General features: G+C 37.2%; 2 protein-coding genes across 2 annotated transcripts; one reads left to right on the top strand and one right to left on the bottom strand.

Moving 5' to 3' along the window:
* The first annotated feature begins 520 nt into the window (after nt 1-520).
* LOC145229599 (glutamate receptor ionotropic, kainate 2-like) lies at nt 521-8,777 on the top strand. Its single transcript, XM_080094944.1, has 20 exons — nt 521-649; nt 715-841; nt 976-1,169; nt 1,354-1,407; nt 1,465-1,602; nt 1,901-1,960; nt 2,041-2,193; nt 2,660-2,764; nt 3,309-3,440; nt 3,635-3,712; nt 3,780-3,896; nt 4,865-5,088; nt 5,361-5,507; nt 5,708-5,891; nt 5,984-6,086; nt 6,324-6,440; nt 6,504-6,616; nt 7,317-7,460; nt 7,690-7,860; nt 8,278-8,777. Exons 1-20 carry the CDS (start codon nt 596-598, stop codon nt 8,689-8,691), a joined length of 2,829 nt encoding a protein of 942 aa, XP_079951070.1. The 5' UTR covers nt 521-595; the 3' UTR covers nt 8,692-8,777.
* Nucleotides 8,778-12,291: 3,514 nt separating this feature from the next.
* On the bottom strand, nt 12,292-13,983 carry LOC145229597 (zinc finger MYM-type protein 1-like). The gene has a single exon (XM_080094943.1). The coding sequence runs from the start codon at nt 13,981-13,983 to the stop codon at nt 12,292-12,294; it is 1,692 nt and encodes a 563-aa protein (XP_079951069.1).
* Nucleotides 13,984-15,188: the final 1,205 nt, after the last annotated feature.

Raw genomic sequence — 15,188 nt, 5'->3', positions numbered from 1 at the left:
TGAAAATCGTCTTAACCGCTAAATGCCTGTTTTTTTACGTCAAACTGTTTTATGCTTAGGTGGACTTTTCAGCAATCAATATTCATTTGCACAAACATCGGAAATCTTACAGAAAAAAATTGAAACCATCCTTTTCTCTGCCAGAAGAAATACTTTGGAAGGTTCAGAAACTGATCGACGCATCAGTTTGGCTTTCGAATTTTCTGTTCTAATGCTGAACAAACACGCGAATGATTTTGCATTTAACAAAATCTTTACGCATAATATTCTGTCTTACAAGGATGGGCCACTGCAAGCATTTGATCAGGCTACACAAGGCATGTATACGTTTTACGAAAAAAATTTCTTTTGAGCAAAATAAATATGTGTTTAGCCTATGTTAAGTATTTTATTTATGAAAATCAAAGCCAACTAGTAATCAAAAATTACAAATTTTCGCGTTATTTGGTTTTTGTTGTAGCGATAGTTCCATAATTTCGCGATATTTAATACTGTTAAACTATTTACAGCTTGTGATCAGCTGCGCCTTGGGGTGGCAGGTATCGTTGGATTCAAGTATTCCTCGTACGTTCAATCTGTATGCCACGCCAAGGAAATGCCTTACATTTATGTGCAGCGCTTCTCGACTCCATTGCCACAAGCTTTTAACGTACGAAATCACATGTCTGTTTCCATCAGTGCTAAACATGTTTGGTAAAGCTTATGTTTTTGCAGTTGTCCAATCCAATTGTTTATTCCTTTCAAATGTCGCCAACGTCTCGGACCATGGGCAGAGCTTTAGCGGACCTTATAATATATTATAGATGGACAAATCTTGCCGTGGTATTTTGTAAACATTCAGGTTTGTTGGTTCGAAGGTTTTGACAGACACGATTTAAAAATATAAATTACATGCATTTGGTGCAAATTGGTATCTTAACGAATATTGCAACTGAAATTAACCATAATTGTATAAATCCAATTTATGTGTTTCAGAATCATTTAATATTGAAGATTTATTGCAATATCTCGTTGTCGATCGACAAATTAAAATCACGTTGCTTAGAATTGAGATTTTTCAGGAAGAGGAAAATGTACTCGACATTTTAAAAATTATCAAACTTCGACAGATTAAAAATATTGTGTTGGACTGCAGTCCACATCATACGTTATTTCGAATTTTAACAAAGGTGCGTTCGTAATCTAACGATTGGCTTTCTTCAAATATCCTGGGAAATTAGAAAAACTTCGTGCTAAAGTGATAAATTGCTGCTATTTTCTTAAATATGGTTGGCTTGCAAACAAATGTTTTCACTTGCAAACTAAATTGGTTCTCTTTTTTCCAATTGAAATAATAAAATGTTATATTTGCAGGCACTCGAAATGGATTTGTTAAGTATCAAGTTTAACTATATTCTCGTCGGATTGGTGAGTGTTTGTTACCCTTTACCACTTTAAAGCTGATTTATAAGAAAGTCTGTACAGGACTCTTCATTGCTCCTAGCTGGCAACAACTATATTTTTGGTAACTGCAATATCACAACTTTGCAAATTACTAAAAGAAATGCAAAAACACAAAACATAAAATCGAAATGGAATTCATTCCTTGCTCGTCGATTTGGGGTAAGTTTTAAAAATATCACCCAATTCGGCGTTTATTAGCACATTTAGTCTTTTACTGCCCGTTTTAAAAAATGCCTCCACCGATTTCTTCGACAAGGAGAGAAGACATTAAAAAAATCTAGAATTTATAATTTTAAAATTCTTTACATAGCGAGTAAATTAAAGATTCGAGATTTTGTCTATTTAAAGTAGGACAGCAAACTAAAAAAAACAGATTATTTTGTCGATGTATCATTTTTGAAAACGGTTAGTTATTTGTTTATTAGAGCGAATAGAAAAAGACAATTTTCTTTTTTAGCGAGAAACGCTTTCGCAATATGTGACCTATATCTCCAACATTCCACTCACTGAATTCACGGTAAGTGGTGGAAAGAAATGGCAGAACTGTGTCCATGCCCGATATCATCACTCCTCTCATCCATTACTCATTATACATAGACAGGTGCAGCTCTCGTATACGATGGGATGCAAATGTACGGACGGGCTCTCGCAAGTGTTTATGACACAGAAGCTTTTAGGCACCGCAGTTTGTTGTGTACTGATGATAAAAAGTGGGATTTTGGAAATATACTGGCACGATCAATGGGCAAAGTACGTAACAAAGTTAAAATATATGAAGGGTTTGTTTCGCCGTAGGTAATTTATGTAGTTACAATTTTGACTGAAAAATGATAAGTTTTTCCCGTTGGAGCTGTGGTTTTAGTAATTAATGTAGGATTTTGTTATAGGGAACATTTTCGACATTTCTTTGTCTTTTAGTTGGGTTAAAATAAATCAATCATAGTATTCTGTTGTGGTACCACAGATTGCCCAAATCTGTCGTTAATTATTACGTGAATACGATTTAAAAATCAATTTTAAATTTCTTTTCGTACTGTAAAAAACTTTGTGCGTCGCCGAATAAGCCTTAAATCCGTCAATCTTATCTGCACTACGACAACATGACGTTTATGTTTTAACTTACATAGGGTCTTAACTTACAAGTAACTATTGATCAGTTTTCATGTCGGTAATGATCGGCAATCATTCAAAAGGATGACGACACATTTTGTTGCAGACGAATTTTGTGGGTATGACAGGTCCGATCAAATTTGACAAATGGGGATCGAGGGTTGATGTAGAATTAGATGTGCTTTCAATCACATATACGGGTCTAGTAAAGGTAACTTTAACATGCAGGAAGTAAATACACGATCATAGACCTATATATATTGGTTTGGTATATAACATTACTTTTAAAATGCGTGTTAAATAAAAAAAATACTTATTACAAAGTTTGCAGAATATCTTTTATGAGCAAAAGAAGTTGCCTGTGAAAAACAAAGCTACAGGCGGTTAAAAATTCGTTTTGTGTAAATAATCACTGTATCCAAAATTTCACCAAACGTGCTCCTTCTATAAAACAATTTACTCAAATTTATATTAAACTTAGTCAGAGAATTAAACAAGCGTTTTGGGAAATGGCCGAAAAGAAGTGTGATGAACAAAAACGTGGTATTTAAAATTAACATTTGACAGAGACAAGTTTATATTATTTCATAGTTTGTTTTCCTCAATTTTTTGTTATAATATTTTATCATCAACTAAAACCTCTACAATTCTTTTTTTTAAAAAAGCTTATTTTCCACCACATAATACGCTCAAATATAAAGAAAAGAAAAATAACTTATACGTTGAAATATGAATACAAAGGTACAACTATTCAGGTTGGTGAATGGAAGGACGTAAAAGACGGCACTTCAGAACAACGTCTAAATATGTTCGAACCTCTGGTTGCGGAGAAGACGGAAAACAGTTCTTTGTTATTCAATAAAACATTTGTTGTGACGACGATTGTGGTAATATATGAAGCTTGTGGTAATATATGATATATATGTATCTCAATTTATTATCACGCCTTGTAAACCCGATTGACAGTTAAAATTAATTTTACATTTTATCAGTCACGTTCTTAAGCAAATTGTGTTTTAAACAAAGGATTTGTGTCAGCTTATAGGATTTTTTATTGTAATCGCATAAACTTTGCCCGCAGGAGAGCCCCTACATATTTCGACACAACACAACATCGAACGAATCGATATATTCGGGATACTGCATCGATTTGCTTCAAGTGAGATGAAATAAACTTACGTGCAACAATGTAGTTTGGAACTTGTCTAACCGAACTTGTCTTTTAGCTTTTGGCAGAGGATGTCGGTTTTTCGTACAAGCTTGTTGAAGTTTCCGACGGTGAATATGGAAGTATGCGCGCCGATGGATCGTGGGACGGACTCATCGGAGAACTCAGGAGCGGGGTAAGAGTCAGAGAATAGCTGCTCTCTATACACAGTGGCCTATCTTTTGACATCAGAAAGATTTCCAACAGCAGTACGAATGTGAAATTATCGTATGATTCGTTTTCTTTTTTGAAAAAGCTGGTCCATGTGCATAACATCAGTAACTTGCATGGGCGCCTGGAACGACGATTACATCACATTAGAATGTAGATCTTGATCTGATTTTTAAAAACGCGTGTTGTTGTATTCGAGCACATGTGCGTACACAAAAACATAGGTAAAAAGAACACACTAACGAACACTATCACACGCTCACGGTTTTCCGCAAAGTTACAAAACTTAAGTTGTTCAGCTGCAGAAAGTGCACACTGTTTCGACCTATAAGGTCTCATCAGTGACGAGAGATCGGCCGTTAAGTTGTTCAACAAGTGAATTGCTTGCAAACCAATGACATTTTACTGAGATTTGGACCGAGGCTGTCAGGAAGGTTGAACTGAGTAGGACGACATAAACGTGTTTTAAATGTACCAACTTTAATTAGACATTAAAATGCGATACAACAGTACATAAAATGTTCAAATCAGGATTTACACATTCGTAAACCTACGATTTCATTGACAAACACCGGTTACTTTTACTTCAGAATTTGCACTTGCTAGGGTAAAAATACGATCTTTTTCGGGCCCGGCATTTAACTTGAGCATAATTATGCAGTCTACGATCAATGCTGAAAAATGTTTGTTTTATTAAAACTCACATAAAACTGATCTAAGGAGAGTCCTGATTTAGTTTTCCTGCAATCATGTCTCCCTGCCTGAGTTGAAGAAGTATAATTTATTTGTTTCTCGCCGAATCTATGCAGCACTGGGCCATATGGTCCAGCGACTTCCCGAACCAGACAATCCTAAAGGGGTGACGTAAAGATCATGATACGGTGGATTCATAACTTTTTCGAAGCTTTGACGAAACATATTAAACCTTTTCAGATTGCGGACATGGCAGTCGCTCCACTGACAATTACATACGATAGAGAAAAGGCAACCTGTTTCACCAAGCCCTATATGAGTCTTGGGGTTGGAATTCTTTACAGAAAACCGTCACTTGGAAATCCGAGTTTATTTGGTTTTCTTAATCCACTTTCTCTACAAATCTGGATTCTGGTTTTAGTTTCATACTTGCTGGTTTCTTTTTTGATGTACTTTATAGCAAGGTATGTAAACTTACGTTAATGCGAGCAAAAACTACGAAATGGGAAAATGATCAAAAATAAAACCTATAACATGTGGATTACCCTATAGTTTTAACTTTGACGCAGCTTGCATTGGAACTGCTTTTTTAAAGCTTTGCCAGAACCAGTTAGCTTTCACTTGCTTTTAAAATAATTGTGTTAGGTTTTTGACAGACAAATCAGTTTTCATTTGTTTGAAGCACACCGACAGTCAACACAAATAGAACATATCAAACATTGTGATTCATTTGTAGATTAAGTCCCTACGAATCAACGCAACCACCCAACAACAGCAATACAAGCGAAGAATCAAACTTCGGTGTTATGAACAGCTTATGGTATGGAGCAGGTGCTCTCATGCAACAAGGATCCGATTTTAACCCACGTTCCATGTCAACAAGGTAAATCTTTGGACATGTCAACAAAATATTTAGCGTACAATAATTCAAAAATTTGTAAGATTTTTTTTATCCTGTAGTTGTTTGACTGGCTGGATTAAAAATAAAAAAGCTGTAACAAATAAATGTGCAGTTTATTTAGCCTTGGTGTATTTTTGTCACGGTTAAGCACCAAATGCTTTCACATTATTTATGCTTGGCAGGTTACTGGCCGCTGTTTGGTGGTTTTTCAGTCTCATTTTTATTTCTTCATACACCGCAAACCTGGCTGCATTCCTCACCGTCACCCGCATGGAAGTTGAAATTTCTTCTGCAGACGATCTGGCTGCGCAAACAAAAATTAAGTATGGAACACTGGAAGGAGGATCAACTACCACGTTTTTTCGAGTGAGTAAAATATGTAACTTACTAAACGTTTTACTCTTTTTTTTCATTAGATGTAAAAATGGAAGTAAAACATTTATGTTATTTCATTGCAGAACTCCAAGATTGGAACATACTCCAAAATGTGGCAGTATCTTAATTCGACCAATGACGTTTTTGTGAAAACCAATCACGAAGGGGTCAAGCGCGTCCAGCAAGGTCAGTAACTAGTATACGTTTTAAAAAAAGAAAATTGTTATAAAGGCCAAAACGACATGAGAAGGTAAAAACATTTTTTGCATTCCTTGTTAAACCGTCACAATTCATAGCGATTCATGGATATTTTGCATGAAAAATTTTGACACAAACCTTGGTCGCCATATCCACTAATTGCAGGACCCGTGTTGGTTTACACAAAACAGCAGTTTGTTTTCAACTTTATTTGCGCAATTTCAGGTGGCTATGCGTATCTTATGGAATCAACCACGATGGAATATATTATCTCACAAGATTGTAACCTAACACAGGTTGGAGGTCTGTTAGATGCACGAGGTTACGGGGTTGCAACTATGGGTAAGCAAAATTTTTGCAAAGTTGACTGTAAATAAACTTTAAACTGTACTGTTGTTTCGCAAGATCCGTCATTGAGGGATAAACTAAGTGTTGCCATTTTGAAACTTCAAGAAAAGGGAATTCTTGATGAACTGAAACAAAAGTGGTGGAACCACAACGCCACTCAGTGTCCAATCGTAAATTTATAAACTAAGTATTCCATTAGGCCTAAATGTCATGGAATGTAATTTAGTCATACGCATAAAAATGTTTGACCGGGGATGGTTCGGAAGGTTTTTGAAAATTGCTAATAATTTTTTTATATGTGTCACATGAATTTAAATGTTAGTTTGTTGTAAAGGGTGATCCTTTGCCGAAAAAGGGTAGGAGTGTCGCTTGCCGAAGCAAACTAGAAATGCATGTAAAATGTCAAATTCCTAAGGCTCTCAAGTGTCATGGCCAGGGTCACCTCGGACAGTATACGTTTTTTGTTCTATTCGACACATTTGGTAAAAACGAAACGAAATTATAACGAATCATCTAATATACAATTCGACTGGGCTAAGCTGGTACTTTAGCGCAAATTAAAACAGAAAAGGTTGATGGGAAATCTTCGGGCATCCATTTGCCTTTTGGATCCCCCGACTGATACGGGATTTGGCAGAACCATGGTAACCCGGTTACTTTCTATGGTGTGGATGTCTTCTACGCGTCTCAACGAATGAATTTACTGCTTTGGGGTTATTTCTGTACAACGTTTATTCAAGGGCCGCATTTGGCCCGCGGGCCGCAGGTTTCCCACCCTTGCTCTACGGTAACGTCACGTACCTGGTCCGAAGTATCCCCGGTCTCCCCTATCTATAAGTTTTTGCACTATACAGTAAACTGTTCCCACAGGACGTGAAATCCAACACACAGTCTTTGACTATTGCTAATCTGGGTGGAGCTTTTGTGTTTCTGGCGATTGGTGCATTGGTGGCAATTACTGCGGCAATTTTAGAGTACGCAATAGATTCCCACATTCGAGCTAGAAAAAGAGAGGTAGGAATTACAGGAGCTGAAGACATACTGTGTATTTGTTAGGCAAAATTTATGGTTATCTACCTCAAATTGATCGGTTTTATTTAGAGCTTTAACGTCCAAACATTAAAAATAACAAACATTACGACCATTAATTCAAGTCCATATAATCCACTTTTGAAACAATTGTTTTGATCTTTCCGAATCTTTGTTTTGATCCTTCTCACTTCAACAAATGTTTTACTGACAGATGAAAAACATGGAAGATGCAAATGGATGTGTACATACGATGGATCAGTGCGACTATCGTACGGAACATTTAACGCAGTCTTTGCACAAACCTGAACAACCAGCAAATTCCAGATACCTAAGTCGATGTTCAAAAGTATTTCAGAGCGGGCCAATGCGAACGTCAAAACAGGTTTGTAATAACGTAACTATAGTTAAAAAGTAAAAGCCAAGCTGTGTTTGGAAAAGTGGCATCATTGTGTCACGCACCTATACGAAATGTTTCGTTCGATGAACATTCGGCGTCGTTCAACATGTTAGGATTCTAAACTTGTAGTTTAATAAGACAAATTGGCTTGTGAAAAACATTATATGCGACATTTTAAAAAGAAGATCGATTTATCACCTCAGCCAAACTTCTTTGGAAACCAAATGTTACCTAATTATATATAACAACCGACTTGACATTTATCAAGAAAGTTTAATACAAATAGGTAAAACTAAAATAGATTGTTCCTGACAGAATTATAAGTGTACAAAGTGCGAAGCACTGGTTGGGACGCATCTCGTAAAACAACCTACAACATAACTTTAAGTATTTGTGACACAGAAACACGTCGTAGGAACACGAAGCTGCAACAACCATGAACTTAACCAACACCGTACGGAGACCAGTGCAATGTCTGAAACTGTTTTGTCAGACATCAATGCGGTATCTGAAAACAGCAAGCAGCAAATAGGACAAAAACGTTTGGAAAAGCTAAAATATTTGCCTCTGTGCAAATTTAAAGAAAAATCTGAAGCGTCAGAGAGTTCAAATCGGAAATCACTTTTAGAGGAAACAAATGTGGGAAATAAAAGCAATTTTAACAACTACTGCAACACTAAGGTATCAAGTTGTCTACTTCCGAATGCTACAAGTTATGACAGCCAGCCTCCACAACATCGTTCAGAAAACCAACAGTGCGGTGCATGCTCTGCTTTGCCGACTAAAGTTTCCCTATTCAGACAAACCAACATGTAAATTGTCAAAATGTCAAAATGTCTGGCCGTGTCGCCAAACAATATGTGTCTTGTGTCGTTACTTGTATAATACAATTAACGGATATATGAATGTGTGGTCCATACAAGCGGCGGATTCAATTGACTGCCTCGGATTAACTGGATTGCAAAACGTTAGCCTACGTCAGGCTAATCACTCTCCATCGGTTTTTGAACAATTTCCAACGTTTGATTACGGTTGAATTATCCGGATAACGGATAACCGATTTACCAAAGAGTTTTTGCTATCCGATATCCGGGTATTTTTGTGTCCGTTAACCGGATAACAAACGACAATTTTAGAAAACACGCAATTAATGTGCAGTGATAGATCAGGGTTATAAACGGGCCTGAAACTGGAGCCTGAACCCGTAAGTAGAAACCCGAAACCCGGCCCGAACCCGGTCCGAATCTAGTCCGAAAAGGCCGACCCGACTTACAACTAGGATAGATGCAACGGACGACGTTATGTTTATCTTAATTATTACGAATATTCACTTTGTTGCACATATTTCCTACTTTTTTAAGTTCACGAGAGAAGTCAAGTCATATGTCACAAAGAAACACTAATAAAATAGAAAATGTTTTGCTCGGAAGGAAAAGAGCTAGATTCCAAAAAGAAATTTGTACGTTTAAAAACAATGTTTTGGGCCTATTTTCGCTCAGAAAATTGACTGTAGGGGAAAATATGAAACAACTGATGTATGCTTTTTCAGAAATACACTTCTTAAGCAGTAGGCTACTATAAATGTTGTAAATGCGTAAATTTGATATATGCTTGACAATTATGAACACCACAACTAAATCTGAGCCACAATTGGATGATGTTGTAATAGACTTATTATTATCTGGTTAACCGGATGGCTAAATTCAAATGTCCGTATATATCCGTAATCCAAAAAGAGAAATTTTTTGTAACCCGAATTAACCCTACTTTTGATGCTCTCACAAGTCTTTCTGTGACATAACAATGCTTCACTGTGGTTCAAAATTTGATCTCCTAATTATATGTTGGATTTAGGAAGAACCGCAGTTAGTCAAAACAACTGCTGGTAAAACGTATGTAGGAGTCTGTACACTTATCTTCGAAAAAGGGACATCTAACGTCAAATAGGCTTAAGTTGAAGCTACTGCTTACGTTTTTGTGTGTATCTCTCAACCCATAACTTTTAAAAACATAATTTTATAACTGGGATCAGCCCTGAAGCGTTTATGCAGACCAGCGACACTTGTAAGTAAGTTAGCGTTCGGCGTATTTAATAAACAAGGAAATTAACACACACAGTTTCTGAAATCACGACATTTTAAGTGTGTGCAATTGTTAGGTCACAAAAGCTACATATTTTTATTCACAAACATAGCTATGTTTTCATTATCTTCTCGCTATTGCTAAACAGCAGAATTTCACCCTGAGCATAATTAGCATACAAAATGGGGTCAGGCACGTCAAAAGCAAACAAATCTAATGACGGGAATCAAAAGTCATCACAGGATGAAGGTAAATGTTTTCAATTTAATTGTATGCATAAAGATTGAATATGACAAGGATTCTAGGGGAGAAAAAAATAACCTTCACAGGAAGCTCAACTCATGATAAGAAAACAATCAAGACAATAGTGGAAAGGTAAAAAGTCAATTTTGATTTTACTTTGTGGTAACAACAAAAATTGTGAGCTAAAGTTTTTTTGGAAAAAGATGTTTTTCTGGATTTTATGACATATGTTAACAAAACATTTATCGTGGAGATTAACCTTAGGCCCACCACGCAAACAAATACCACCCAAGATAAGAGCCCAATTCAGTGTATTAACCCCTAGTCCGAGGACTTAAATGAGGCCATAAAACTCGGCCGACACCGAATAGATTTTTCCGTTAACCCAGTGGCCCAACCTTGTTTGTTACATTCCTCCCTTTGCCCATTTTCGAAGTATTCATTCCTCCCCATAAGACGAAAAACAAACATAACATAAAAAATTATAGCAATTTGAAATATACCTTATAATTAGGGATGTCCATTTTAGAATACTTTACAACCGGATCCAAATTATAATGGACATTCCTAATGTATTTTCAAAAATGTTCTGTAACATTTCCAATGTAAGTTTTTTTTACAGTTTTTATGAAATTCCTCCCCTGAACTCATAAAATTCTTTCCATTGTAACTTCAATATATTACGCCCGACTGTCATTGTGCCCTCAAAAACAAAAACGTTATAGTGATGTAAGCAGGGAGTCGAACCGGAACTGAACCCGAACCCGCGAACCGGTTTGAGCGGTTAATTTCATTAAACCCGAACCGAACCCGAACCGCTAATTACGATTTTCTAAAAACCCGAACCGGAGTTGAACCCCATATTTTGTTTGGCGTTGGACCCGAACCGGAACCGAACCAGTAAAAAATGTAGTCTGTTTGATATTTTGTGATTTTTAAACAGCGCACTGAAGAATACACGATATAACACTTATAGGGCGTGTCAAAACTAACAGTGCACGGGCAAAACTCTTGTGTAGTTCTTATGGAGAAGGCCGGGTAGATGATGGGTAGAATTAAATTTAAACGAATAAAAATTTTAACCGGTTTAAAACCGCAAACCGGTTCGGACCGGATAATTTGCCCAAACCGGAACAAAACCCGAACCCGCAAATATACATTTTTAAAAACCTGAACCGAACCCGAACCCTTAAAAACAAAACCAAGTGAACCCGAACCGAACCTGAACCCATTTGACAAGCAGTTCGACTCCCTGGATGTAAGTTTTAGTGAGCCGCGACAGCGTAGGACAGGGGTGTCCAACTCGAACACACCGCCGTGCCAATTTTGATTTTAAAATATACTCGCGTGCCAACCTTGGTACTTTTTCCAAACCATGTCTTAAACATCTTAACGACACGGGCTGAATCCGAATATTTGGCCAATATTTAGAACCCTTTTAAATGGTTAGAAAAAAATGTCGTCAAGGGCGAGTAAACTGATTTATGATACTCCAAAAACCTTTTATTCTGTTCATGCGACACAAGATACAAATAGATTGCAAAGGGGCACTGGAGTACTTTGTGTAACGTCGAAAACCCTTTGTTCAAGTTACGTCGGTTTTAAAACCTATTTCCAACTAAACACAAATGCGTTTGTAGTCACTTAATTAATTGAACAGACATCGGTTGAATTGCAATTGTTTCGAAATAAAAGGGCATTTTATTGGAGCAGAAACATGGCACGTTCACTGCAGTATTATGTAGCACAAAAACTTTCTGAAATAAAAATAATCATAATTTTTTTGTCAACAAATTCCATGGGCCAACATTAAACAATACCAGGGGCTATAGCCGCTTTTAGATGTTGTTACGTAGGTTCGCATTAACGATTCCTAAGCCGTGCTTAATGTCAGTTTGCAAAGTACTGCTACCCAGTGGCGTAGGCAGCGGAAAATTTTGGGGGGGGGCAATATTTTGTGACTTTTTACAAGTAAAATAACATTCAACGAAAACGAAAAACGACATAGTTGTGCCCACAAACAGCAATTTTTCTGAGGCAAATTACACAAAAAAATTATCTTCATTGCTTTAGCTGCACACAACGGTATGATTAAAAGTTCATCCTTCGCCTACTACCAGCCATATTTGACACAATCTGATTGATCTTTTCCTCGCTGATTTTTTCATGATGACAATGCAGCACACATATATCTGAAAGGCGATCGGAAGTCATCGTTGAGCGCAACCATGTCTTGACCCGCTTCATACACGAAAAAGAACGTTCAGCTTCAACAGTTGTTGCCGGCAACGCCATTATGATCTGGACTATGTTGCGAACGCTTGGATAGTCGTTTGCGCTCAAAAGAAGTTCATGAAAACATTCGGGTTTGAGTTGAGAGCTTAGAGAAGATCTCCACAAAATAACTTCGCTCTCAAGGTTATCTAAACAATATAAACGCTCAATCTCATCTAACTTGGTTGGTTTGTTGGGTGGAATGATCGATAGCAAATTAAAAAATGAGGAATTGTCACTAAATCGTTCGTGAAGCGAACTCAGACCTTCGATGTAAGGAATATACACTGCACGATAAAAATACTGCGGTCCAGATTCTGCGTTGACGTTGTCGCGATAAACTTGTTTCTCGGCTATTCTGGGTGTAGTCAGCTGTTGTACATTTAATACTTCACAAGCTTCTTTGTAAATATCCAACGCAGTGTCCGAGTTTATGCGGTTTTGAGATAGAACGTTTTGAAGAGAAGTGATCAAGTTTTTCACATCTGGCACACATACTCCGACAGCCTGAAGCTTCCGCGCCAACGGTTCAATGAGTGCCGAAAATCGCCCAATCAAACACACGGCGTAAGTAACTCCAGACTTTTCCAGAGCACATTTTAACGAAAATGCTTTTGCTCTTGTATCACCGCTGGAATCACACTCCAAGGCGCCAAGTGATTCGAGTATACGTTTAAAATTACATTTGAAGATTCGAATGCTTTTGTATTTTTCAGACCATCTGGTAGGGCAGAACAACGGGATGTTAAGTCCTAAACATGTGCGTCTTTTAGGACTTTCTCTAAAAAAACGGATGATCTCTCTAATAATGTCGCAGGTGTTTCTGATGGTTGGAACTTTACTTTGATCATTTATAGCCAAGTTTAAACAGTGCGCAGCACAGTGAACAAATAATGCACGAGGGTACTTGTCGCGAATCCGCTTCTGCACACCACTCACGTGACCTGCCATTGTTGACGCTCCATCATAGCCCTGTCCGACAAGTTTCTGTAAATCCAATCCTGTGCTGGTAAGGTGAGACAAAATACTTGTAGAAATCGATTCTGCTGAAACCGAGTTCATTTCAACAAAACCGATAAAACTCTCATACACTTCTGTAGCTTTCGTGTATCTCAAAACAATGCTTAGCTGTTCCTTTCCTGATATATCACAAGACTCATCGGCTATTACAGAAAAAAAAACCGATTGGTTGGCATCAGTGACTATGTCTTGAACAATTAGACCTTTTGCTAAACCCAGAATTTCATTTTGTATCGTCGGGCTAGTGTATTTAGCATTACCAGCCATGTGAGTAAAATGGCTTTTTAAAGTTTCGTCCCCAGCGTCGATGCGAAATTTAAGAAGGTTCATAAAGTTTCCGTTGTCTACCGAATGGCCTCGCAAAGATATGTTGTTTGAAGCACAGAACATCACCGTTTTAACGATGGAAGCCATTATGTTTCGATTTTCCTTTATTTGTCTGGAATATTCTGAATCCAGGCTCGCAGATACATTTTGGTTAGTTTCCATGCTTCTAAGACAGTGCTTTTCAACCGGGTGTATTGTACACCCCAGGGTGTACCATAATTTTTAAAGGGTGTACCACTTTGATGGGGTGTACTGGGGTGTACCAGACAAAAAATATAATATACCTATGACCAGGTATCACAACAGGCAGGTTTCAGTTTTAGAACAGACTGACTGGAATGTACAATACCTGGCACAACATGCATCTCAAGTGTTCACAGATTTTAAGTTACAAAACTCTATTTGTGACATCATAATTAAATATTTCACTTGATAATCGTTGTTAATGGTGGTTCTTTCAGATGTAGAAAGTGAATTGTGGATTATGGCTTGTTGATATTGCGCTCATCATCATTTCTGTTAGGACCACAGATTCAGTGTGTTACAGGGTTGAATAATTTTTTTACTGGGGTGTACAAATTTTGTGTGAACGTTAAAAGGGTGTACCGTTTTAAAAAAGGTTGACAAGCACTGTTCTAAGAAAACTTTTTGCTTCTAAAGTTGCTTGTCGATGGTAACTAGCATCACGATGAGCAACAGCCTTTTCGATGAATTTTTTGAAGTGAGTGCAAGGTTTGTTAACAAAAGCAGCGTTAGTGAGATTGCCATGTTTTAAACGTACTTGCATCAGAACACAAATCTTGCACAAACCGCCCCCATCAGAGCATTGAGTGTAGACCAACCAATTCGAAAACCTATCATCATCGAGCCAAACTTTGAGAAACTTGCGGCGACCTTGCCTAATAGTATCAAGAAGCGGGACGTTTTTTATACCATCAGATGTTAGAAGTATAGACCTCTCATCATCGGCTAACCGCGAATGGTGTTTCATAATAAATCCAAGATCGTCTGTTGTTCTTATTTCCTGAGTAACTCTAACACTGCTAACACTGGGCGTTACAGGTGTTTCCTCTAAGGACTGCTGATCTTTATTTTTTGAAGAAAAAAATGCATCCAATCTTGCTTGTTTTGGTTTAGACATCGCAATAAACTATAATATTTGGTATTTACTATTTATACTTCTTGCTATTTCTCGTATGTTTTGCTATATTACTTCAACAAGACTATCACCAAAGCCAACTAAATACAAGTGACTCTTACACTCATTAATGCCAAAGCCAATGTGTAAATGACCATTGTTGTTCGATAATAATCATTGTTTGGCAATTTAGTTAACATTCTCTCAGTTATTCAGTCATAAACAAATA

Source organism: Phallusia mammillata, chromosome 5, assembly GCF_965637545.1.
Source record: "Phallusia mammillata chromosome 5, kaPhaMamm4.hap1.1, whole genome shotgun sequence".
In the NCBI taxonomy this organism is placed as follows: Eukaryota; Metazoa; Chordata; class Ascidiacea; order Phlebobranchia; family Ascidiidae; genus Phallusia; species Phallusia mammillata.
Note: the sequence above shows the minus strand (reverse complement) of the source record. Positions and strands in the feature narration are given on the sequence as shown.